The sequence below is a fragment of the Pseudorca crassidens genome, chromosome 20 (assembly GCF_039906515.1).
Source record: "Pseudorca crassidens isolate mPseCra1 chromosome 20, mPseCra1.hap1, whole genome shotgun sequence".
In the NCBI taxonomy this organism is placed as follows: Eukaryota; Metazoa; Chordata; class Mammalia; order Artiodactyla; family Delphinidae; genus Pseudorca; species Pseudorca crassidens.
In genome coordinates this window covers 8,056,523-8,082,967 of record NC_090315.1, presented here as the reverse complement: position 1 = coordinate 8,082,967, position 26,445 = coordinate 8,056,523, and the positions used below count along the sequence as shown (strand labels likewise).

The 26,445-nt window shown below is 48.9% G+C and overlaps 1 protein-coding gene across 6 annotated transcripts in view; it reads left to right on the top strand.

Annotated features, from left to right (window-relative positions):
* The window catches only part of MYH14 (myosin heavy chain 14), a 91,111-nt gene that overhangs the window by 44,147 nt on the left and 20,519 nt on the right, over positions 1–26,445 (top strand). For all 6 annotated transcript variants that reach the window (XM_067718938.1, XM_067718936.1, XM_067718937.1 and 3 more), the window contains 15 exons: positions 32–153; positions 2,439–2,508; positions 2,646–2,806; positions 3,864–3,972; positions 6,969–7,100; positions 7,938–8,144; positions 10,751–10,888; positions 12,698–12,821; positions 13,404–13,575; positions 15,514–15,726; positions 16,303–16,447; positions 17,106–17,312; positions 21,692–21,796; positions 21,889–22,041; positions 23,272–23,520. In XM_067718938.1, the coding sequence (XP_067575039.1) occupies positions 32–153; positions 2,439–2,508; positions 2,646–2,806; positions 3,864–3,972; positions 6,969–7,100; positions 7,938–8,144; positions 10,751–10,888; positions 12,698–12,821; positions 13,404–13,575; positions 15,514–15,726; positions 16,303–16,447; positions 17,106–17,312; positions 21,692–21,796; positions 21,889–22,041; positions 23,272–23,520 (2,307 nt within the window). The remainder of the gene's footprint in view (positions 1–31; positions 154–2,438; positions 2,509–2,645; positions 2,807–3,863; positions 3,973–6,968; positions 7,101–7,937; positions 8,145–10,750; positions 10,889–12,697; positions 12,822–13,403; positions 13,576–15,513; positions 15,727–16,302; positions 16,448–17,105; positions 17,313–21,691; positions 21,797–21,888; positions 22,042–23,271; positions 23,521–26,445) is intronic.

Sequence of the window (26,445 nt, the reverse complement as noted above, 5' to 3'; positions counted from 1 at the left end):
GACCTCGCATGTCTGTGACTGCTCTTTGCAGGCTGGGAAGCTGGAGCCGCGGCTCGTGCTGGACCAGCTGCGCTGTAACGGCGTCCTGGAGGGCATCCGCATCTGTCGCCAGGGCTTTCCCAACCGCATCCTCTTCCAGGAATTCCGGCAGAGGTGAGCGGCATGGGGTGGGGTAGGGCTTGGGTGCCTGCATCCGAAGCACCCCAACTGCTACTTCTGGGAAGGGTCAGGGGTGGGGCCTCAGCGCGAGTGGAGGGGCGGGGCCTCCGGGCAAGTTCCTTTGGTTACTGAGTCTCAGCTTTCTCCTCTGTGATTTGGGAGAGCAATGCCCCCATTCACTGGACTCCCCAAGAGAAAGGGCATAGAGTACTATGTTGCGATCTGGGTATCGCAATCGGCATTTCTTATAAAAATGCAGTCAAGGACTTCCCTGGTGGTGCAGTGGTTAAGAATCCACCTGCCAAAGCAGGGGACACAGGTTCGAGCCCTGGTCTGGGAAATTTCCACATTGCCACGGAGCAACTAAGCCCGTGCACCACAATTACTGAGCCTGTGCTCTAGAGCCTGTGAGCCACAACTACTGAGCCCACGTGCCACAACTACTGAAGCCCGTGCACCTAGAGCCCATGCTCCACAACAAAAGCCACCGCAATGAGAAGCCTGCGCACTGCAACAAAGAGTAGAAGCCCGCGCATGGCAACAAAGACCCAATGCAGCCATAAATAAATAAATAAATAAGTTTATTTTTTTAAAAATGCAGTCGAATAGGAGAGAAGGAAAAAATATCAACATATAATAAGCCAGTAATATGGTGAATATCATAACAAAAATTATGCTTCATGCAAGCTGTATATAGCAGCACCATGCAATAGAAAGAGAATGTGAGCCCATATACAATTTAAAATTTTCTAGTTGCCATATTTTTAAAAGTAAAAAAAAACAGGTGAAATTAATGATAACAAGAGTTTATTTAACCCAGTACACCCAAGATATTAGATCATTTTAACATGTAATCAATATAAAAAATTAGTAGTGAGACATTGTGCATTCTTTTATTCCTACCGAATCTTCGAAATTTGGTGTATGTCTTACACCTGTAGCACATCTCAGTTCAGACACTGAATTTCCAGTGGTCAAAGTGAAATGTAGTCCTATCAAAACAGTGAAATCGTGGGAACTCCCTGCGGTCCGGTGGTTAGGACTCCCTGCTTTTACTGCTGAGGGCGCATGTTCAGTCCCTGGTTGGGGAACTAACATCCCCACAAGACGAGCGGCCAAAAAAAAAGAAAAGAAAGAAATTGTGTTGAACAGAAAAATATTTTACACTGCTTCAGTTTTTTTTTTTTTTTTTTAATATTTATTGATTTATTTGGCTGTGCTGGGTCTTAGTTGCAGCATGCAGGATCTAGTTCCCTGACCAGGGATCAAACCTGGGCCCGCTGCATTGGGAGCGCAGAGTATTAACCACTGGTCCACCAGGGAAGGGAAGTCCCCCCTGCTTCAGTTTTTAAATTTAAATTTCACTTAGTTAAAATGAAACGCAGTTAAAAATCCAGTTGCCCAATTGCCCCAGCCATGTTTCAGGGGCTCAGTAGTTGCGTGTGGCCAGTAGCTGCTGCACTGTACAGTGCACGTCTGCAGTTTCATACTCAAAGTGTGGTCCCCAGGCCAGCAGCATCAGTGTCACCTGACAGCTTGTTGGGTATGCACATTTTCAGGCCCCACCCCAGACTTACTGAATTAGTATCTGCATTTTAGCAAGATCCCTGGTGACTGAGAAACTCTGATACACACACACACACACACATACACATACACATTTCCCAATCACCAGTCAAAAAAAATCGCATATTAATATATGACATTAATATATAATATTATGTATATGTGTTTGTGCATATATGTTGTACATCTAATATGCATTATTTTTAATGAAATGTCAGGATCCAGGGAGAGGGCACAGCAGGAGAAAGGCTCTGAGGACAGACACGTGTGCTTATGAAACGTACTTTTAAAATTTGGAGTTGCACTGAGAAATGTGAAAGAAACAGCTGTAAAGCACTTAGCTCAGGACCTGACACGTAATAAGTTCAAGAGCATCAGCCCCTATTCGTTGTTATTCTCACACTTCCGAGACACACCTTGCCTTTACGTCTCAATGACCTATGGTGTTGGTGTAATTAAACACTCATAATCAGCACGTGGTGTGTCCTAGGAGTGGACACACCTAGGACATATTGATGATGTTGCCATTGGTGGTGGTATTAATGCTCTCTGCCTGGTGTGTGGCCCTCGGTAATACTTAAATATTTGTTTTTCTTACTGTTCCTATTGTTATTGTTATTATTGCTATTTGTCACTCTGAACCCAGTGTCTGGCCATGGTGACAGTTTGCTGTTACTCTTCACCCCTCCCCCACCCCTCCCCACCCACTTCAGGTACGAGATCCTGACACCCAATGCCATCCCCAAGGGCTTTATGGATGGGAAGCAGGCCTGTGAGAAGATGGTGAGTGTGGGGTGGAGGCTGAGGGTGTGTGCATGAGTGTGAACGTGTGTGCACAGTCTCAGGTGGTGGAGGAGGTTGAACGGGAGCCTCCCCTTTCATCACCCTTCCTCCTCATGACCCCTCCCCCACTCTCACAGATCCAGGCCCTGGAATTGGACCCTAACCTCTACCGCGTGGGACAAAGCAAGATCTTCTTCCGGGCAGGGGTTCTGGCCCAGCTAGAAGAAGAGCGGGACCTGAAGGTCACAGACATCATTGTGTCCTTCCAGGCAGCTGCCCGGGGATACCTGGCTCGCAAGTGCGGCTCCCCACTATCTCTTGGGGTCACGTTGGCCAAGGCTGGTTCAGGGAGGGGTTGACCAGATGGCCCCAGAGGCTGGGTCAGGGAGGCTCCAGGATGGTAGAAGATCAATTGGCTCCAGATGTCAGGGCCTCCAGGGTGGTAGAAGGGCTGAGAACAAAAGGATGGAGCCACTGGACGCCCAGGCTTCTTGGTTCTAGAGTCCCTGAGGCTTCTGAGCAACGCTGGGGACTCAGAGAAGAGCTAGACTCAGCATTAGGGTGACCAGCCATCCCGGTTTGCCTGGGACTGGAGGTTTCCCAGGATGCATGACCTTCTGTGCTAAAACAGAGAAAGTCCCAGGCACACCAGGTCCGTGTGATCACCTTAGTGGCCAATCCCTCAAGGGACTCCAGTCTGGAGGGGGAGACATACACGGGCTCAAAGTGTCACAGTCCAGGGCGAGATGTGCTTTGATGGGGGTCATACAGGTACAGCAAGAGGCCCTTCAGACCAGGTAGATGAAGGAGGATGGGAAAGGTGTTCCAGGCAGGAGTGACAGCTTGTGCCAAGGCCCAGTGATGTGAGAGCCTGGTACATTTCAGGAATGCAGGGAGTTTTCAGGACAGTCTCCTTCTCCCTTGGAACTGGCCCAGAGGAAGGATCAGAGAATAAAGGACTCCTCAAACACCAGGCAGAGGGGCAGGGACCATATCCAGGGGCACTGAGGAGCAAGAGAGGGGTGGGTCAGCTGTGGGCATAGAAAGCCCTCTCTGGAGGCTGGGAAGCTGGGGAGGTGGCTGGGGTGAGGGTCCAGTGGGTGGAAGATGAGGCTGGGGCTGAACTGGGGCTGGGGCTGTGGGGACAGAGAGGAGGGAATAGGGCAGAGAGAGTCAAGGGCAGAGGGACTGATAGACGGAACCCAACAAGATTTACTGATAATAGAGCAGTGCTTGCACACAGTAGGCATTTAATAATGGTTGACTAATTGAAGAGAGCTTTGCTCCCTTGCTAAGGGGACGGGGCCTGGAGGGGCTGAGTCTCCATTGTCCCACCCACCCATCTCCCCACCCAGGGCCTTCCAGAAGCGCCAGCAGCAGCAGAGTGCTCTGAGGGTGATGCAGCGGAACTGTGCAGCTTACCTCAAGCTGAGACACTGGCAGTGGTGGCGGCTCTTCATCAAGGTGAGGGCACCTGGAGAGGTGACCCACGTGGCAAGGAGACAGGTCCTTGGGGCCAGGTCTGCTTGGGCAAGTGACTTTCTTGGTTTGGGCCTCAGTTTTGTGCATCTGTAAAATGGGACTGATCAGCCCACCTTTTGTTCATCAGGATTCTCGAGGTAACAAGCGACAAAAAATCTGACTCAAACCAACGTGGTTAAAAGATATGGGACAGGGCTTCCCTGGTGGCGCAGTGGTTGAGAGTCCGCCTGCCGATGCAGGGGACACGGGTTCGTGCCCCGGTCCGAGAAGATCCCACATGCCGCGGAGCGGCTGGGCCCGTGAGCCATGGCCGCTGAGCCTGCGTGTCCGGAGCCTGTGCTCTGCAATGGGAGAGGCCACAACAGTGAGAGGCCCGCGTACAGCAAAAACAAAACAAAACAAAACAAACAAACAAAAAGATATGGGACAGCTTTAGGTGCAGCTGGATCTAGGGTTGAGTTGAGGTCCCTAAGACCCCCTAGGATTCAATGATTCACTGGAAGGACTCACAGAACTTAGAAAAGTTGTTATGCTCATGGTTACAGTTTATTACAGTGAAAGGATGGACATTAAAATCAGAAAAGGTAAAAGGCGCACAGGGCAGAGTCCAGGAGAGACCAGACACGAGCTTCCAATTGTCCACTCCCAGTAGAATTGTACAGATAGGACTTAATTCTTGTAGAAATGCTGTATGAGAGTGCATATGGAATATTGCCAACCAAGGAAGCTTACCCAAGCCTTAGTGTCTAGGGTTTTCATAGGCATGTGATTGACGCCCTTGACTGTCCACGTGGTTGACCTTAGTTACTCCAGCCCCTCCAGAGGTCAAGGTAAACAAAGGACTCTTATCAGGCAGGATAATCCAAAGGTTTAGAGATGATCTCCCAGGAACCAGCCAAGGGCCAGTCCTTTCCTTGAAATATGCAGGGTTTGAACAACCCAGACCTGCTGAGTTAACCCTTTATTGCACAAGGGCCCAAACAATGTTACTTATCTGACATTCTGTGCCTCCCATGTGACTTTCCCCCATGATGATCCCTGCAGACTTTTCCCACATGGCGGCCACCAACTAGGCCACTGTGGTCTTTTCTTATCACAGACCTCCAGCCAGAGTCCCAGGTTTCACTCTCACTGGCCTGGCTGGAGTCATATGACCCTCCCAGAACCAGTCAGTACACATCAGATGAGCCAGGCCGGCATCACATGCCTCCCCAATGCAGAGGGGCAGAGCCAAGTGTGTGAGCTTCGAGGCAGGGTGTTCTCCCAATGGGAAATTGGAGAGCAGGAAGGAGGATGGAGATTTGGAGGCAAAAACACAGCTGTTCAGTGTAATTCTGAATATGACGTCTGAACTGTCAGCCTACATGCCCTCAGCCCATGTTAACTGAGCACCTACTATGTGCCAGTAACTTTTGAGGGTACAATAATAAAATGGTAAATAAAAACAGACAATGCCCCACCAACAAGGACCTACTGTATAACACAGGGAACTATACCCAATATCTTGTAATAATCTATAATGGAAAAGAATCTAAAAAAGAAAAAATATATATATATTAGAATATATAAGAATATATGTAGTTATATATAACTGAATCACTATGCTGTGCACCTTAAACTAACACAACATTGTAAATCAACTATATACTTCAATTAAAAAAAAAAATACAGTGCCCTGCCCCGCGGAGCCCACAGTTTAGGGCAGGGGTTGGTAAGCTATGGCCCATGGGCCAGACACCTGTTTTTGTAAATGCCCATTGGTTTGGTTACTGTATTGTCTGTGCCTGTTTTTGAGTTACAGCAGCTGAATGGAGTAGTTAAAACAGAGACAGGATAGCCTGCAAAGCCTCAAATATTTCCTAGCTGGCCCTTTAAGAAAAAGTTTGCCTATCCTAGGTCTGGGGACAGGAGGTGTGGTTTGCCAGGTGTCACTGAAAAAAAAATACACAACCTACAAGTTGAGAATTATGTTTTGTTTGGGGCTTTACTGAGGACTTTAGCCCCGGATACAGCCCTCAGATAGCTCTGAGGGACTGTTCCAAAGAGGTAAAGGAGGAGCCGGGATATATAGGAGTTTTGAAACAAACAAACAAACAAAACCAGGTAGTCAAACATCAAGATTACTGCTAATTAAAGAAAAACCAGTCACCTTGAGTTAATGAATTTAGCACTTTTCTCTGAATGGGAAGATGCAAGAGTCTGGGCTGAATGAAATTATTCCTTTGATATGCACCTTAATGACCTAGGGCCAGTATCCTGTTTTCCTCCATCCTGAATCCCCTCAGGGTGCACCGTTGGGGGCAGCTGCAGCGGCTCACGGCTTGATGGCCTCAACATCCTCTGTTTACTGATATGTCAGGCGATGTCCGGCAACATTCTTGGTCCACACAGGCATCAGTGAATGAATCCCACAAATAAACAGAAAGTTATAGTTGTGATAAATGCTATGAATTAGCTCAGAAAGGAAGATAATAAAACAGAATCAAATACAGTAGAGAAGTTGAGAAGAATCGGAGTTGAGGAGAACCAAAGAAAAGCAATAGAACAGATGTGAGCAGAGTATATCCCGCTTAGCAAAGGGGAGGGTGGTTTGGTGAAATTTCATTTCGGTTATTCATGTGGTGGGGGGGGCTGGCCTGTCACTCCAGCCTGGAATCACACAGTGTAAAGTGCATCTCTCACTATGGACCTTGGACCGAGAACTTAGAGGCACAGTGTCTCCTGTAGGCCAAGGGACCCTGTAGCAAAAAAGGGACACATTTAGTGCTGCTTGTAATGTACCCCAGACTGTTCTAGGCTGTTGGCAAATGTGAAGTCATTCACTCATTCCGACTGATGAGGTCACAAGGCCAGTAGTAGAGGAGCTGAAATGCGAACCCAGGAATGCGGCCCTGCTCAGAGCGTGAGTTCTTAGCTCCTGAGCCCAGCGGCCTCCCACGGTGGGAGCCAGTCACCCACCATCCCTCCTGTCCCCCTAGGTGAAGCCACTGCTGCAGGTAACGCGGCAGGATGAGGTGCTGCAGGCACGGGCGCAGGAACTACAGAAAGTGCAGGAGCTGCAGCAGCAGAGTGCCCGCGAGGTGGGCGAGCTCCAGGGCCGGGTGGCGCAGGTAAGGGGCGAGGTCCCCGGGTGAGGGCGTGGCGGTGGGAGGAGCTGATGGTGGGCGGGGCTTCCAGCTGAGCTGGGTCAGGGGCAGGGGTAGGTTGCGGGCTGGCGGAGAACCGAGGTTTACTGGGGCCGAATGGGGGCGGAAACTGGTGTGGTTGAGCAGCGAGATGCTGGGAGCGGGGCCCTGGGCATGTAGCCAGGGTATTGAGTGGGGGTGGGGCTGGTTGCTGCAGAGCCAAGATGATCAGGAGGCTGGTCCAGCATCGGGGCAGGGCAGGGGCTGGGCTATCCTACACAGGCGGTGGACTTTTAAGTGTTGCCAGTATTTCTGGAATCTTAAAATAACGCTGAAGCAAACCCCTTCTTGAGCATTTTTCTGTTTGTTTTTTCAGAATTATTTCCTTTGGTTAAATTTCTAGGCGTAGGAGTATTAAATGCACTGTGAGCTGATAGAACGTCCTCCCTGGGGCTATTTGGAGGATGGACTGGAGATGGAGAGACTGGAGGCTGGGAGAGCGGGTAGAGAGTCCATTGGGAGAGGATGAGGCTCAAGCCTGTTAGGGTTATGGGGAGAGAGGAGGGGGGCAGGAGGGATGGAGCTGGGCACTGATGGGCTGTAGGGAGGTGAGGGAGAGGGAGGCCCCCAGGGGTCTGACTTGGTGACTAGAGGTCATCCTGAGATGAAGAGCAGGGTGGGGGACTGTCTTCCATCTCTCCCTCCTGCCCCCCAGGCCTCAAAGGGCAAAGTAACTCAGCAGGCAGGAGGGACCTCGTGCTCCACTGAGGGCCATCCTGGGAGCACTACCTAACGGACGCTGACCTCCCACCCCATCCCCAGCTGGAAGAGGAGCGTGCCCGCCTGGCAGAGCAACTGCGAGCAGAGGCAGAATTGTGTGCTGAGACTGAGGAGACCCGGGGGCGGCTGGCAGCCCGAAAGCAGGAGCTCGAACTGGTGGTGTCGGAGCTAGAGGCCCGTGTAGGCGAGGAGGAGGAGTGCAGCCGCCAGCTGCAAACCGAGAAGCGGAGGCTGCAGCAGCACATACAGGTCTGGCCCCCGTGCGCCCGAGGCCGCCTCCCCCACCCCTTCTGTTTACCCCACACACCTTGCTTCAGCAAACCCTGCCTCTTTTGGCCATGAATTGGAAAAAATGAAACAAAACAAAACTCAGCTCCAAGTGTCTTAAGCAAAAAGAATACTTTTTTTTTTGGCTTTCGAATTAATGGGAGACTCTAGAATGTGTAAGCTTCAGGCATGGCTGGATCCGGGTGCTCAAGCAGTAGCTTCAGTACTCTGCCTCTCTCCACCTCCTGGCTCCATTTGCCTCTGTGCTGCTGCATTCCAAGGCAGGCTGCCCTGCCATGGTTCCCCTTCAAAATCCATTGTGTATTTTACACTTAAGGCGCGTCTCAATTCAGATGCTCAATTTTCATTGGCAGGACTTCATCTGCATTTGTGTTTCATAACTTCTTCTGTGAAAAAAAGTAGATTAACATCCCCACGTTGATCCAAACGTACTTAAAAGTTCCCCAATAATTAATTGAGTGACTGGTTTTAAATTTAAAAGAAATCGAATTAAATTGAAAATTTGACTACTCAGACTGGTCACATTTTTTTTTTTTTTAGACTGGTCACATTTTAAGAATTCAGTAATGCTTTAATCACCTCCTCTTGACCCCATTGGTGAGGGGGGCGGGGATCCTGCCCTGTGGTTATGGAGATGGCCTAACACACCACACCTGATCCTGGACAGATGAGATAGAAAGCACGTTATTAGTCACAAATATTCACGGCCTGAGGGAGGCAGGCACCATGGCACAGAGAGTCACAGTGGGGTTGCATTCAGGAATGGCATGAACAAGCTGCAGCTGTGAGAGGCAAGCCTCGTAGTAACAAGAGGATGAGGTGACCCCTGGTTCCTGCAGGAAGATGTGATTGGTTTGTTTATTTATTTATTTATTTATTTTTTGGCTGTGCCACACGGCATGTGGGATCTTAGTTCCCCGACCAGGGATCGAACCCATGCCCCCTACAGTGGAAACGCAGAGTCCGAACCACTGGACCGCCAGGGAACTCCCGATTGGTTTGTTTTAAATAATTCCAAGGACTAGCAGGTAACTGAAGCCTACTAGATAGGGATAAGCAGGTACCCTGTCTGGTCCCCAGGATACAGAGGGTTATTGGTTAGGGGACCTTATCTTTGGTAGCGGGGCCGGTAGAAGGACTTGTGATTAGGCCATTATAGGGACTCCCAATTTTATCAGCCATCAAGGCCACACGTAATACTGAATTTTTTAAAATTGAGGTGTAATTGACATATAACATATTACTTCCAGGTGTACACATAATGATTCGATATCTATATACACTGCAAAGTGATCACCGCAATAAGTCTAATTTACATCCAGCGCCTTAAGTAGTTAGAAAAAAATTTTTCTTGTGATGAGAATTTTTAAGATCTGCTCCCTTAGCAATTTTCAAATACACAATAAAGTATTATTAGCTACAGCCGCCATGCTGTACATTACATCCCCATGACTTATTTCATAACTGGAAGTTTGAGCCCCTTCACCCATTTCTCCCACCTCCCTACCCGCACACCTCTGGCAACCACCAATCTGTTCTCTGCGTCTATGAGCCTGTGGGTTTTGTTTTGTTTTGTTGTGCCACTCAGCTTGTGGGATCTTAGTTTCCCGATCAGGGATTGAACCCAGGCCCTCGGCAGTGAGAGCGCCAAGTCCTAACCATCGGACCACCAGGGAATTCCCTGAGCTTGTGTTTTTCTGTTTTTTTGGTTTTTTAAATTACTTATTTATTTATTTATTTTTGGCTGTGTTGGGTCTTCGTTGCTGCGTGTGGGCTTTCTCTAGTTGTGGCGAGCGGGGGCTACTCTTCCTTGCCGTGCATAGGCTTCTCATTGAGGTGACTTCTGCCTGCTGTGGAGCACAGGCTCTAGGCACGCAGGCTTCAGTAGTTGCAGCAGTTGGGCTCAGTAGTTGTGGCACACGGGCTTAGCTGCTCCGCGGCATGTGGGATCTTCTCGAACCAGGGATCGAACCCGTGTCCCCTGCATTGGCAGGCGGATTCCCAACCACTGCACCACCAGGAAAGCCCTGAGCTTGTGTTTTTTTCTTGTTTTAGTTTTGTTTCTTAGATTCCACTCATAAGTGAGATTGTCTGGTGTTTGTCTTTCTCTGTCTGACTTACTTCCCTTAGCATAATGCCCTTGAGGTCCATCCATGTCATTGCAAAATATTAAATCTTAATTTCCAGTCTCACACCACAGATCGCCCCGCGTGCCTGGTGACTGCCGTAGTGGACAGTGCCCATCTCTGTGATATGTTTATTTATGATGTTTATTGTTTATAATCTTCACACACACATACAAGAATGTGATTTCAATGTGATAGACAAAGATTTTTATCTATCCTAATACCTCAAACAGTGCCTGGCCCCCACCAGGCACTCAATCAGTGTTTATTGACCCAATGAATGAAAAGTAAGCCTTGGATCCTTCCCAGCCCCACCCAGACTGTGGACCTGTCTGAGCAAGGAGCCCCGGAGATCCGTGAACCATCCCCTCCACCCATCCTTCCCATCACACTCCAGTCCCCAGCGGCTGGGTCCTCAACCCTGCCTTCTCCCCATTGCAGGAGCTGGAGACCCACCTCGAGGCTGAGGAAGGGGCCCGGCAGAAGCTGCAGCTGGAGAAAGTGACGACGGAGGCAAAGCTGAAAAAGTTTGGGGAGGATCTGTTACTCTTGGAAGATCAGAACGCCAAGCTGAGCAAGGTGGGTGGGCTGTGAGCCCCAAGGGCAGGGGGAGTGGGCTCACTGGTGAGCACAGGTCCTTCTCTGCATCCCCCCCAGCTTGCCCCACCTCTAGGGGTCTTCAAACTCTCGGTCTTGGCTGTGTCTCCTTTGAACCCTTTCCATCTCCTTGCGTCTCTGTCACAGCTTCACTCAAGCTGGCATTTATTGAGCAGCTATTATGTGTCATTATCTATCTCTGGATCATCCGACACCCCAAAGCCGCATCGCTGAAAACAACCCCCGTTTCATTACATCCCATCGTTGTGTGGGTGGGCTGGACTGTGGTCCCCTTAGGCAGTCGCGATGACGTAGTGGCGGGCGCTGGAGGGCTGGTGTCCAGGTGCTCTTTTGTGTGACCTCTCTGCCCACGGGAGAGCCTGGGTTTCTCACCTGGCAGCTCAGGGCTCCCAGAAAAAGAAGTGGAAGTGGGCAGGTCTCTGAAAGGCTTAAGGCTGGAACTGACACGGCATCACTTCCCTTGAATTCTATAGATCAGGTGTTGGCAAACATTTTCTCTAGAAGGCCAGATAGTAAATATTCGGGCCTTGGCAGGCCACTCCGTTTCTGTGACAACCACTCAATTCTGCCATTGTAGCATGAATGCAGCCACAGGTGGTCTGTGATCAAATGGGCGTGGCTGTGTCCCAATAAAACTTTATTTATAAACACAAGCAGTGGGCTATATTTGGCCTGCAGGCTGTGGTCTGCAGACCACTGAGCTTAAAGCAGACTCAGTCTAGATTCAAGGGTTGGGGAATTAGACTCTGCCTCTGGCTGGGGACATGGTGAAGAGTCTGCCACCATCTTTAACCTGGCACAGCCAGGACTGGACTAGGCACAGGGGATATGGCATTTAACTAACTAGAAAACCATTTCTGTCCTCACAGGGGCATGGGGGGAGAGAGAAGCTAGATGAGTCACCCCAGGAAATCAACATAACCACACATCATGAACTAATTATAAACTGTCAGAAAAGAACAGAAAACCATGGAAGTGGGGTGGCCTGACTTGTGCTAGGGGTAGTCAGGGCAGGCTTCCTGGAGGCGATGGTGCCTGAGTTGAGAGCTCAAGGATGCACAGTTTTTTGCAACATTCCTTGGATGCAGTGGCTCTTCTCTTCTACTCTGTTCTATTTGTTCCTTTTTGAGGTAGTGCTGACCCACTGCCTTGATTTCCAAAACCACTGACAGTTTGAAAAGTGCTGCTCAGAAATAAATTAAAAAACAAAATAATAAATAAAAATAATAAACAGAAAGAAAAAAGAAAAGAGCTGCTCCAGGCCAGTGCTTCTCAAACTCCACCGTGCCCAGGAATTATATGGAGAACTTGTTAAAATGCAGATTCTGATTCAGCACGTCTCGGGTGGAACCTGAGATGCCATTCCTTGCAAGCTCCCATTTGGTGCTGATGCTGCTGGTCCATGAGCTGGACCTGTAGTAGTCACAAGGCTCCAGAACTCACCCGTAAGTGCAGCACATGTGCAAAGATGTTCACTGCAGTGTTGTTTATAATAGCAATTGATTTGAATCAACCTCAGTATCCATCTTTGGGCCAATGGGTTAATGAATGGGAGTGTCCTTCAAATAGTGGGAGTCTCCACAGTTAACAGGCGTGAACCCGGTGCCGGTGGGACGGGTCCCTAGACCCTAAAGAATGCAAAAGGAGGGAAGGGGGTGGGAGCAGGAAAGGTCAGGGAAGGATGGAGATAAGCAGAAACGCAGATGAGAATGATATCAAAGATGAGGGTCGGGCCCCTGACGCCCCACCCCCACCTCCTACCACCCTCAGGAGCGGAAGCTGCTGGAGGAGCGTCTGGCCGAGTTCTCATCCCAGGCAGCTGAGGAGGAGGAGAAAGTCAAGAGCCTCAATAAGCTTCGACTCAAATACGAGGCCACGATTGCAGACATGGAGGGTGAGCACCTGCCCCCCAGTGGGGGCCCGTGCACACTCCAGCGGGGTCAGGGGGTACCTCGGGTGACCTTCATGTGCTGTGGGGCCTCAGTGGTCATATCTGTTAAATGGGGGCAGGAAAGAAGACTCGGGACAGGTTAGGTGTCCTCCCAGCTCTTAAGTTGTTTCTGTCTCTCTCCATCCAATTCTCTCACTCTCTCCTGAGTGTCTTGGGTCACTCTCTCAATCTGACGGTCCCACTAGCTGTTTCAGACACTTTTTTTTATCTCTGTCCCTTGCTGTGGACTCAGAAGCAGAAACAGAAGGGAGAGAGCACAGGAGGAGGCCGGGGAGGCAGGGAGGAAAGGGCAGGGCAGAGAGAGCCAGCAAGCAGGAGCAGGGGCTGTCCCTGGGGGGGCGGAGGGGAGAAGGCATCTGGGGGTCTGGGGACCAGTGGGCGATCCCAGGGATGGGGAAGCTGGGAAAGAGCGGGAGGGGTGGAAAGAGACGCTGAGCTCAGCCTGACTGCGGGGCCGTGGGTCTCCCTGGGTGTGTGGGTCTGGCTCCCTTGTGCATGCCCCACCCCCCCACCTCCCGCCTCCAGATCGCCTCCGGAAGGAGGAGAAGAGCCGCCAGGAGCTGGAGAAGCTGAAGCGGCGGCTGGACGTGGAGGGCTCAGAGCTGCAGGAGCAGATGGTGGAACAGCAGCAGCGGGCGGAGGAGCTGCGGGCCCAGCTGGGCCGCAAGGAGGAGGAGCTGCAGGTCGCCTTGGCCAGGTGCGGGTTGGGCCGGGTGGGGTGCACAGCACGGGGGCGCCCCCTGCCAGCGTTGGGGGCGCCCGGCGAGACCCTCCCGCAGGTACAGAGCTCGGCCGAGCCGCTCAGCAGCCGTGCACACCCACTCTGAGCCTCCGTGTCCCCTTCTGTAAGATGGACACAGAGTTCCAAGCCCACCTGGTTAAGGGAAAACTGAAACCGGGCCCTACGTGTCTGGTGACTTACACAGTTTCTTGCACAGAGGCAAGGAAATGCTATTTCTTCTTCTCCCACAACCCCAGCCTCTCAAAACCAAACAGCCCAGAATCCGCTGTGATTGGATAGGTGGTCTGGCCATCTTAGGAATCATAATCATCATACTTACAGTCATTCACAGTTATTGAGCACTTACTGTGTCCCAGATACGATGCGCAGTGTTTCAAATGCTTTTCACCCACTGCGCTCCATGCGACCTGAGGTGCCCTTGTGTACGGGTGCAGCTTGATTTCAAAGAGGTTACAATGTGGGGAAAACATGCATCTGAGAATCGATGGGACACGGGGTTGGTGGAGGGGGGTTAAGAACACGCACCCTCCAGCCTGACTTCTGGGTTCAAATCCTGGCTCCTCCCCTTTTTGGCCATGTGACCTCACCTGGGTGACATCACCTCTCGAGCCTCAGTCTCTCTATCTGGAAAAAGGGCATGATTATAGAAACTCTCCTAGGATTAGTGTAGGGATTAAATGAGAAAGGGCTGAGAACTTGCTTGGCATACCCTAAGCCCTCATTAGATGCTGCGTGTGTCTGTTCCTACCTTCCGTTATTGCTGTTGTTATTTTTTTTCCGTTTTCTTTTGTATTGAGGTGAAATCCACATAACAAAATTAACGATTTTAGGGAGTTCCCTGGTGGTCTAGCGATTAGGACTCCGTGCTTTCACTGCCGTGCTTTCACTGGGATCCTGCAAGATGCGTGGCACAGCCAAAAAGAAAAAAAACTTAACCATTTTAAAGCATACAGTTCAGTGGCATTTGGTATGTTTGCGATGTTGTGCAACCACTACCTCTATTCAGAACATTTTCATCACCTCAAAAAAAAAATCCTATTAAGCAGTCACTTCCAGTTTCCCCTCTCCCCTCAACCCCTGGCAACCACCAATTTGCTTTCTGTCCACATAGGATTTGCCAATTCTTACTCTTTCACGTCAGTGGAATCATATAACATGTAGCCTTCGGCGCTACATTGCCATCCTCGCGGTAGCCCTGTGAAGGGGGGCAGTCACGCTTTCTCACAGACCAGGAGCCTGCAGTTCAGAGAAGCTGTCACTTGCCAGGGCAGGTGGCCAAGCAGGGCACCTGTGCATCTCCCTGAACCATTCTTACAGGGTTTTTTTGTTTGTTTGTTTTTTCTTTTCTTTTCCTTTCTTTTTTTTTTTTTTTTGGCCGCTGCCGCACGGCTTGTGAAATCTTAGTTCCCAGACCAGGGATCGAACCCACACCCCCCTGCAGTGGAAGTGCAGAGTCCTAACCACTGGACCACCTCCCTGAGCCATTTAACCCAGAGTCCACGCTGCTGCTCCATTCAGCTTCTCTTTGCAAGAGGTCGATCCCATAGGGGTTATGAGGAGGGACTCTGGGGTCAGCCACCCACTGACCGTGTGACCAGGGCAAGTACTTTCCCGCTCTGGGCCCCGGTTTCCTCATTTGGCATGAACGTTACACAAAATGATGAAGTGCTCTCAAGTGGCAGGAACTTAATGAGTGTCCCTGTGATTACTGGTGGTGTCATCCCCATTTTACAGCTAAGAAAGCTGAGGCTCTGAGTACTGGAGACACATGCCCAAGGGCAGAGCTGGGCTTTTAACCGGGGACTGGCCGTGTCTGGCCCCTCCAACCCCTAGAAATCGTCCCCACCCCCTGCCTGCCCCTATACCAACCCCCTGGTCCTCGTCCACCCCCAGGGCAGAGGATGAGGGCGGGGCCCGGGCCCAGCTGCTCAAATCCCTACGGGAAGCACAAGCGGGGCTGGCCGAGGCCCAGGAGGACCTGGAGGCTGAGCGCGCAGCCAGGGCCAAGGCAGAGAAGCAGCGCCGGGACCTGGGTGAGGAGCTGGAGGCGCTGCGGAGCGAGCTGGAGGACACGCTGGACTCCACCAACGCGCAGCAGGAGCTCCGGTGAGGCTGGGTGGCCTGCAGCTGGCACAGGCGGGGCACATGGGGGCTGGGGGCGGGGCAGGGAAAAGGATGTGGGTCCAAGCTCTCCATCTACACAGTTGTTTAGTCTTTCAACAGTTGTTTATTGGACACTGGCTCTGGGCCCAGCGTGGGCCACGCTGGGGACAGAGACGAGTCAAGACTCGGGCATTGCCCTCAGGAACTCCCAGTCCAGGGGTAGGCAGATTCGGGCAAAGACAGACACAGTGCAGAACAAAGTGAGCTTTAATGCAGTACGACAGGGCATCATGGATGATCAGAGAGGGCCCTTGTATCACTCTATGGGAGGGAGTCCAAAAAGACTTCTTTGAGAAGGGGCCTTTTGAATAGGGTTTCGAAAGATGCGTAGGAGCTCACCCTTAAAGCCACCCTTCTTCTGCAGCATCACTGCCCAGATCCCTTGGGGAATGTAGAGTGAGGTCCCCATCCTTGGAGGGAAAGAATAAAAGGAGGCACAACCAGCAGTCAGGGGCTCCCTCAAAGTCCCAGCCTTCCTCTATTCTGAAATTCTGTTCCCTTCCCCTTCCCCAATAAAAGGTCCAAGAGAGAACAGGAGGTGACAGAGTTGAAGAAGGCTCTGGAGGAGGAAACGCGCGTTCATGAGGTGGCGGTGCAGGAGCTGCGGCAGCGCCATGGCCAGGCACTGGGAGAGCTGGCAGAGCAGCTGGAGCAAGCCCGGAGGGTGGGTTGAGGTGGGGGAGGAGTGTCTGGGGAGCCATGGGGAGGGGAAGCAGGATGCTGGGTTGGAGGAGGTACCTCTGGCTGGTTCTAGGCCAGCCCATTTTTCTCCTCACGTATCCATGTCCCTGATCCATCTTGCATTCAGCAGATGTTAATTGAATATGTAGTATATTCCCGGGTTGGTACTGGGGGCCCCAGCTGTGAGCCAAGCAACCAATACCCACTTCCGTCGTGGAGCTCACGTTTTAGCAGGCAAGGCAGAGAGTAAACGATCTAAACACATTCATAATATATAGCGGGGTCATAAGCGCTACGGGAAGATGATGAACAGGAAAGGGGTTTCAGAGTGCTAACGGCCAGGCGGGGGCGTGTTGTGATTTGAAATAGAGAGGCCTTGGAGAGATTCAGTGAAAAGATGACATCTGAGTAAAAAACTGAGGGAGGTGATGGGTGAGCCATCCTGGCATCACAGGGAAACATGTTCCAGGCAGAGGGAACAGCCAGTGCAAAGGCCCTGAGGCAGGAATGTGCCTGGGTCTTTAAGGAACAGTGAGGAGTTCCAGAGGGAATAGACAGTACAAAGGACTTGGGGCGTTCATGTGCCTGGTCTGGTAGAGAAAGGGAATCATAAAATCATTGCTGTCTCTCTCCCCCACCAGAGCAAAGGTACATGGGAGAAGACCCGGTTGGCTCTGGAGGCTGAAGTGTCTGAGCTACGGACGGAGCTAAGCAACCTGCAGACCGCGCGTCAGGAGGGTGAGCAACGGAGGCGTCGCCTGGAGTCACAGTTGCAGGAGGTGCAGGGCCGGGCTGGCGATGGGGAGCGGGCACGAGCAGAGGCTACTGAGAAGCTGCAGCGAGCCCAGGTGAGTGGGGCGGCTAGGTAGGGGGTGGTCTCTGCTGTGTGGCTTTGGGTGAGATGCCTGCCCTCTCTGGACTTCAGTTTGGTCCACATCAACCCTACTGTCCTTTCCAACTTTTCCAACACAATCACACATTAATAGCTAGTATTTGGTGAGTGATTACTATGCACCAAACATCCTGGGTATTTTGCCAAAGGCTCCTCCTAATGCTTCTTTGAGGGAAGTGCTAATACTGTTCCCATTTTACACACAAGGAAACTGAGGCCCAGGGAGGTGAAGTTGATTGTCTTGGGTCCCTCAGAGCCAAAGCGTGAACCCAGGCATGACTGATCCTGTATCTCTTAACCCTGCCACAGCGCCCACCCTCCACCCTCTTATCTTCTGGTCTTAAATAATCCATGGTCTGATTAGAAAAACCCAGCGTGAATACTTGGACCTGTGTCAGGACAATATCATACTATGACTGTTAGAAAAAATGTGGGTTTTTAAATTTTTATTATGTTTTTTAACTAAGCGACCAATACCTGTTTATTACTGGGAATACAAAGAAGCAGAAACAGGGTAAGAATGACTTTTAATTCCCCAACCCCAAGGCGGGGAAAACACTGTTACCGTTTTCAATTTCAGGATTAAAAGAGTGTATAGTTAAGGTGAAAGGTCAGTCGATATAACAAAGAGACTCCAGAGTTCATCAGCTTGAATAAAAGACATGTGTCTTCCGTCTCAGGAAATAGGCTCAGAGTAAGCAGTGGAGGCTGGCGGGACACTTATGCTCCCTGAGGTCACTCCATTATCCCTGAGGGCATTGACCTCACCTTCAGAGTTAAATCTGGATTGTGGGCACCTGTGTGCTCCAGCTTAGGAAGGGGAAAAGAGGATGGGATGGAATTTGCATATATCACTTTGCTTGCATTCCATTGGCCATAACATAATCACATGACCACAGCTAGCTGCAAAGGAGACTGGGAAATATAGTTTCTAGCTGGCAGCCATGGGCCTACCTAACAGCCTGTCACAGTGGGACCAGGGGAGAAGGGATTTGGGGGGACAGCTAGGGGCTGCCCCCATGGAATTAAGCTATGTAGCGCTCATTCTCCTAAGCACTTTACGTATTACAGAAATAAAAGTGACACCAAGAGTAGAGTCTGGTGGCTGATAGCAGGAGTTCTAGGTTGCACTGGTCAGTAGAACTTTCTTCAGTGATGGAAATGTTCTGTAACTGCACTATCCACCTGGCATGTGAGGAGTACAACTGAGGAGCTGGATTTTCATTTTATTTAATTTTAATTACTTTAAAGTTAAATAGCCACCCAAGGCTAGTGGCTACCATATTGGACAGGGCAGCTCTAGAGCCATTCTGCCTGGGCTAAAATCTCAGTTCCACCACTTGTAGCTGTGTGATCTTAGGCAAATTGCCTAACCTCTCTGTGCCTCGACTTCCCTTTATGTAAACTTAGACTAATAATAGTATCTACCTCATAGGGTCGGTGTGTGAATCCAGCAAGCCTAAACTTGGAAAGCTTTTAGAATAGTTCCTGGGCTCTCAGTAGGCTCTCAAAAATTGTCAGATGTACCTATATATTGAGCACAGGTATATGCCAGGCACTGAGCTAGTCACTTTACGTTCATTATTTCATTGACTCTTCAAAGCAGCCCTGGGAGGTAGGTCCTGTTATCATCCCCATTTCACAGATGAGAAAAACTGAGCACCAAAAAGATAGGAATCAGGCACTTCCCTGGTGGTCCAGTGGTTAAGACTCCATGATCCCAATGCAGGGGGCCCGGGTTTAATCCCTGGTCAGGGAACTAGATCCCGCATGCATTCCTCAACTAAAAGATCCCTCATGCCACAGCGAAGATCCTGCGTGCCATAACTAAGACCTGGCACAGCCAAATAAATAAGTAAATAATTTTTTTTTTTTTTTAAAGATAGGAATCACTTGCCCAGGTCACACAGCCAGGAGGTACCAAGGTCAGCTCAAAATATCATTTTCAGAAGTTCAAAGCATGACTGTCATACAAAGACATAATAAGCCCATGTCAAAGATTTATTTAAAGCATTAATGAACCATAAAAAAGAATGAAATAATGCCATTTCCAGCAACATGGATGGACCTAGAGATTATCATACTAAGTGAAGTAGGTCAGACAAAGACAAATATCATATGATATCGTTTATATGTGGAATCTAAAAAAATGATACAAATGAACTTATTTACAAAACAGAAACAGACTCACAGACATAGAAAACAAACTTATGGTTACCAAAGGGGAAAGTTGCAGGGGAGGGGTAAATTAGGAATTTGGGAGTAATATATACACAGTAATATATATAAAATACATGAACTACAAGGACCTACTGTATAACACCGGGAACTATACTCAATATTTTGTAATAACCTATATGAGAAAAGAATCTGAAAAAGAATATGTGTATAATGTATGTATAACTGAATCACTTAGCTGTACCCCTGAAACTAACACAACATTGTAAATCAATTATACTTCAATAAAAACATAAATATTAAAAAAAAAAAGCATTAATGAGGGATCCAGCAGAATGTCAAAGATGTTCAAGGAGAGAAACAACAACAAATTTGTGTGTGTGTAGTCAGCAAAAGAGAGAATGCCAGAACGAAATGGCGCAGTCAGAGACAAAACCGGTTAATGTCCCAAAGGGCAATCAAATGTAAGCTTTATAGAAGTGTAGTTGATTTACAATGTGTTAGTTTCAAGTGTACAACAAAGTGATTTATTGATTGATTGATTGATTTTTGGCCGCGTTGGGTCTTCGTTGCTGCACGCATGCTTTCTCTAGTTGCTGTGAGCAGGGGCTACTCTTCGTTGCGGTGCGCAGGCTTCTCATTGCGGTGGCTTCTCTTGTTGCAGAGCACGAGCTCTAGGCACACAGGCTTCAGTAGTTGTGGCACACGGGCTCAGTAGTTGTGGCTCGCGGGCTCTAGAGCACAGGCTCAGTAGTTGTAGTGCACAGGCTTAGTTGCTCTGCGGCATGTGGGATCTTCCCGGACCAGGGCTCGAACCCATGTCCCCTGCGTTGGCAGGTGTTAACCACTGCGCCACCAGGGAAGTCCCAGTCCTGTCCTTTCTAAAGGATGCCTGACCACTGCCTTTTCTTATTTCCAAGTTTTCAGATAAATTTTCTTACCAGCCAGAATTTGAACCCAACCTTGTTTGTTAAGTGAACCTCAAAAAGGTAGAGAAGAAATTTCAGGGTAATACACATGTGCTGGAGGCACTCACCCAACATTTTCTGAGCACCTACTGTGTGCCAGGCCCTGTTTTGAGCCCTGAGGACACAGCAGGGAACAAAGCAGATGAGGTCCTACCCCATGGAGGCAACAGTCCAGGGGGGAGAAAGTGGTAAGCTGCTGCCCAATTCCTACAGCGAAGGAACGCTACAGACCAGGAGCTGCACCCAGGATCATTGTGGTGGTGATTTGCATGCCAGGGGAACAGCTCTATTGTAATATAACTCACATACCGTATAATTCACCCATTTAAAATGTACAATTTGAGACTTCCCTGGTGGTCCAGTGGTAAGACTCTGTGCTCCCAATGCAGGCGGCCTGGGTTTGACCCCTGGTCAGGGAACTAGATCCCACATGCCACAACTAAGAGCCCACGTGCCACAACTAACACCCAGCACAGCCAAAATAAATAAATGAATATTTTAAAAAATAATAAAATAAAATGTACAATTCAATCGTTTTTAGTATATTCATAGAGTTGTACAGTCATCACCGTAACCTAATTTTAGGACATTTTCATCAGCCCAGAAAGAAATCCTGTACTGTGCAGCCATCATCCCCCAGTCCCACCCCCTGCCCCGGCAACCACTAATCCCCTTCTTTTGTCTCTCTAGACTTCCTATTCTGGGCATTTCATAGAAATGGAATCATACAATATTTGTCCTTTTGTGTCTGGCTTCTTTCATTTAGCATAATGTTTTCAAGGTTCATCCATGTTGTAGTATGTGTCAGTACTTCATTCCTTTTCATGGCCAAATAATATTCCATTGTCTGGATAGACCACATTTTGTTTATCCAATCATCCGTGGATGGACATTTGGGTTATTTCTGCTTTTCAGCAATTGCGAATAATGCTGTCGTGAACACCCCTGTACAAGTTTTTGCCTAGACTTCTTTTCATTTCTCCTGGGTACACACCTAGGAGTGGAATTGCTGGGCTGTATGGAAACTCTGCATTGAACCATTTTAAGGAGCTGCTAGACTGGTTTCCATGGCAGCTGCACCTTCCATGCTGGTGCATCCTCACCAGCAGTGGTGGTAGGGATTAGAGGCAGAGAAGCAGAGGGGTTGGCTGGCTGGAAGCCGCCATTAGAAGATGTCCCTTCCCTGCAGGCTGAACTCGAGATTGTGTCTGGAGCACTGAGCGAGGCCGAGTCCAAAGCCATCAGGCTGAGCAAGGAGCTGACCAGCATGGAGGCCCAGCTCCACGACGCCCAGGTGATCCCAGCCCACCTCTCACCACCGGGCTCCCCCCAGGCCTCCCCACGCTCCTGCCCACACGTAACATCCATTCTCCCATCCATCTTCAGGAGCTGCTGCAGGAGGAGACCAGAGCGAAGCTGACCCTGGGGTCCCGGGCCCGAGCCCTGGAGGCGGAGGCGGCAGGGCTGCGGGAGCAGCTGGATGAGGAGGCAGCTGCCAGGGAGCGGGCGGGCCGTGAGCTGCAGGCTGCGCAGGCCCAGGTGAACAGCCCCGCAGGGAGATCTCAAAGGGATGCCCAGTCTCCCAACCTGTTCCTCCTGGGTTCCCCTGCTCCGGGGTGGCCCCGTTGCCCAGCATATCATAGGCCAGACCCTTTCAAGCCATACCCGCCTCTGTCTCTCCCGCAGCCCCAGAGCCTGTAGGTGCAGACCCCCATCCCTCCTGTCCCCAACTCTCTGTTTCATTCCCTACTCTCTGTCCCCACAGCCCCAGTCACCTGGATCCTCATCTCAGCCTCCCTTCAAACCTCCCTGCCCCTAGTCTCTCCCCTTCCAGCTCATACTTCACATGGTCTTTCTACACCCTGAGTTGACCCTGCCCTTCCCTAGCTCACAGACCTCCCATGGCTCCCCAGCTCCCCCCAGACAAAACCCATGCCTCTCAGCTGGGTGTCAGAGGCCCTGCACTCTCTGGGCCTTCCTTCATGTTTAGCTGTATTCATCTCTCATCTCTTTTTTCACTTCTCTTGGGAGCACCCTTTTCATTTTTCAGGACTTAGCATCAGCCTCTCCTGTTCTGGGAAAACCCTGACCATTCGGCTCTGGGCTCCCACAACCCTTCTTTCTCCTTTGTCCCCACTCCAGTCACCCTGGCTGGAACTGTCTTTGCCCATGAGTCCCCCCATCAGACTGGGAGCACCTTGAAAGTGGGACCCCATCAGAGTTAGCTCTGGATCCCCAGCATAGGCCAACATAGAGCCTGACATATAGGAGACCTTGAGAAATGCCTGTTGAATGAATGAGTGATGAATGTATGCTTGCAAATATCTTTCTTTAACTGGAAAACTCCTATGCATACTTCAAGATCCATCACAAATGCCCCCTCCTCCAGGAATTCTCTCTTGAATGTTCTAAATAGATTTTTGAACCCCTCCTGTGGACTCCCATGGGTCTCATATTTCTTTTACCTTAGCCTCCATCACCCTGGCTGTGATGTTCAGTCTCCCCCACCAGACTGGGGGTTCCCCAGGACAGAGCCTGGGTCTGATCCATCTTCTGGGCCCTGGTGGGAACCATTTTAATCTCCTGGAGGAGCTGGGGCTCATGGAACTCACAACCTCATCCCTACTCATGAGGCAGAAGTGCCCAATGAAGTGAATTATTTCCCCCTTCAGGTCTCAGTCTCCTCATCTGGGAAATGGGGCCCCACCAACTCACACCTGGATCGCAGCCATGAGTGACACCCTCCCTCTCTCTCCTCCCCAACCCCAGCTCTCAGAGTGGCGGCGGCGCCAGGAAGAAGAGGCGGGGGCACTGGAGGCAGGGGAGGAGGCACGGCGCCGGGCCACCCGAGAGGTTGAGGCCCTGACCCAGCGCCTGGCAGAAAAGACAGAAGTGGTGGAGAGGCTGGAGCGGGGCCGCCGGCGGCTGCAGCAAGAGCTGGACGATGCCACGGTGGACCTGGAACAGCAGCGGCAGCTTGTGAGCGCGCTGGAGAAGAAGCAGCGCAAGTTCGACCAGGTGAGGCACCTCAGGTTACCCAGCTGGGAAATGGGGATGCTGATCCACGCTGCCCATGGTCATCGTGAGCAATCAGTAACATGTGATGTCACAGCTCAGCTGTGAACTTGGGAGGACCTTAGGGCCAGATGCCTCTTCCCTCTGAGCCTCTGTAAAGTAGGACACCCATCCATCCTGGCTTATGTCTCTTGCCCCAAAATAATTACTGGTGGTACCCACTTTTACTCCCAAAAGAGTCCTGAAGGTACACCAGAAGGTAGTAGGAAGATGAAATGAAATAACACACCTTGCTTCTCCTGCTGACTCCTGTGGACCTCAGGCAAACTGCTTGTCCCATTTTGGCCTCAGTTTGCCCATCTAGGAGATGGGGATAATGTTAAGCAGCTGGCAATCTGAGGATGGAATAAAGTTCTCAGAACCCCAGAGCAGTAAGATCAGGCAACCCTGAGGTTCAAATCTCAGCTGAGGCCCTTTCTGGCTGTGTGGCTTGGGCAAATTGCCCGACCTCTCTGTGCCTCAATTTCTTCATCTGCAAAATGTGAGAGTCCTTATTTTGCCTTCACTTTTGAAAGGTATTTCCACTGACTGTTGAATTCCAGGTAAACGGTTTTATTCTTTCCACACTTCAAAGAGATCATTCCATGATCTGTGGCCTCCATTGTTTCAGATGAAGAGTTAGTGGTCACTCAAAGCATTGTTTCCCTGCCGGTAGTGTGATGTGGTTTTCTGGCTGGTTTAAATTTTTTCTCTTTCTCTTTGGTTTTTAGCAGTTTGACTGTGATATCCAGCTGTGGGGTTTTGTATTTATCTTTGCCAGGCTTCCTATATCTTTGGGGTGGTGTTTTTGATCAGATGTGGAAATCTTCAGCCATTATTTCTTCAGATATTCTTCTGCCCCATTCTCTCTCTTTCCTCTTCTTCTCAGACTTCAAATACATGTGTGTTTGACTGCTTAATACCATTCCATAGATCATCAAACATTTTTTAAATGTTTTTAAAAAATTTTTTGTGTCTCCTAGAGTTCTATATAAATTATTTTTATATAAATCTCATTTTTGACTGGCTTCTTTCACTTGGAAAAATTACTTTGAGATTCATCCATTTTTTAAATAAATTTATTTATTTTATTTATTATTTTTGGCTGTGTTTGTTCATTGCTGCACGTGGGCTTTCTCTAGTTGCGGCGGGCGGGGGCTACTCTTTGTTGCGGTGCAGTGGCTTCTCTTGTTGCGGAGCACGGGCTCTAGGCGCGTGGGCTTCAGTAGTTGTGGCACGTGGGTTCAGTAGTTGTGGCTCACGGGCTCTAGAGCACAGGCTCAGTAGTTGTGGCACACGGGCTTAATTGCTCCACGTCATGTGGGATCTTCCTGGACCAGGGCTTGAATCCATGTCCCCTGCATTGGCAGGTGGGTTCTTAACCACTGTGCCACCAGGGAAGTCCCTCATCCATGTTTTTGCATGCATCAATAATTCATTCCTCTTTTTTTTTAAACTACTGATTATTATTCCTTTATAGACCACATTTTGAAAAGCACTATACTGTTGATGAACATTTGAGTTGCTGTTTCTAGTTTTTGACTGTCATGAATAAAACTGTAACCTTTCCAATAGATGTAGTGGTTTTACTTCACATTTCCCTAATAAACGATGTTGAGCATCTTTTTATGTGCTTATTTACCATCCATACCTATTCTTTGGTGAAGTCCCTGTTCAAATCTTTTGCCTTTTTTTTTTTAAAAAAAGGATTGTTTCTTTTCTTATCATTGAATTTCGAAAGTTCTTTATATATTCTGAATATGAGTTCTTTATCAGATATATTGCTTGGCAAATATTTTCATCCAGTCTGTGGCTTGTCTTTTCATTCTCTTAGTAGAGACTTTCAAAGAGCAGAAGTTTTTGTTTTGTCCAATGTTTTAATTTTTTATTCTGTGGATTATACTTTTGGTGTTGTGTCTGAGAAATCTTTGTCTAACTTAGGGTCACAATGGTTTCCTTCTATGAGTTTTTTTCTAAAAGTTGTCTAGTTATAGGTTTTACCTTTAGGTCTATGATCCATTTTTCTTTTAATTTTCTATGATCCATTTTGAGTTAATTTTTATATATGGTGCTATCATAGCTCCAAGTTAATTTTATATGTATCTGGATATCTAGTTGTTCAGACACTATTTGTTGAAAAGACTCTCTCCACTGACTTGCTTTGCATAGATATTGAAAATCAGATAGCATTAGTTCTCCAATTTTTTCTTCTTTTTCTAAGTTATTTTACCTCTTCTTGGTCCTTTGCATTCCCATGTGTATTCAGTATTTTACAATCAATTTGTCAATTTCTACAGCAAAAAAAAATCTCCTTGGTTTGAGATTGTTTTGAATCTATAGATCAGTTTGGGAAAAATTGATGTCTTCATGATATTGAGTTTTCTGGCCCAGGAACATGATACATATATCCATTTATTTAGATCTTCTTTAATTTAATCTCAGAAATGTTTTATACTTTTCAGTGCCCATCTTTCACATCTTTGTCCAATTTATTTCCACGTATTTCATTTTTGATGCTATTTTAAATATTATTTTTATTTAATTTCTGATTGCTAGAATATGGAAGTGTAATCAATTTTGTTTATTGATCTTGTATCCTACGATCTAGCTAAACTCACATTTTGGTGCTAGTAGGTGTTTTATAGGTTCCATTGGATTTTCTACAATTATGTTTTCTGTGATTAAAGACAATTTTACTTCTTCCTCTCCTTTTTTTTTTAACCTTTCCTCTGGGACTCCAAATACATGTCTGTTTGATTGCTTGATACTGTCTCACAGGTTATTAAAGCTCTGCTAATTTTTTTTTTACAATATTTTTTCTTTGCTCTGTTAGATCATCTCTATTGACCTGTTTTCAAGTTTACTGATTCTTCTGATGTGTGTCCATTC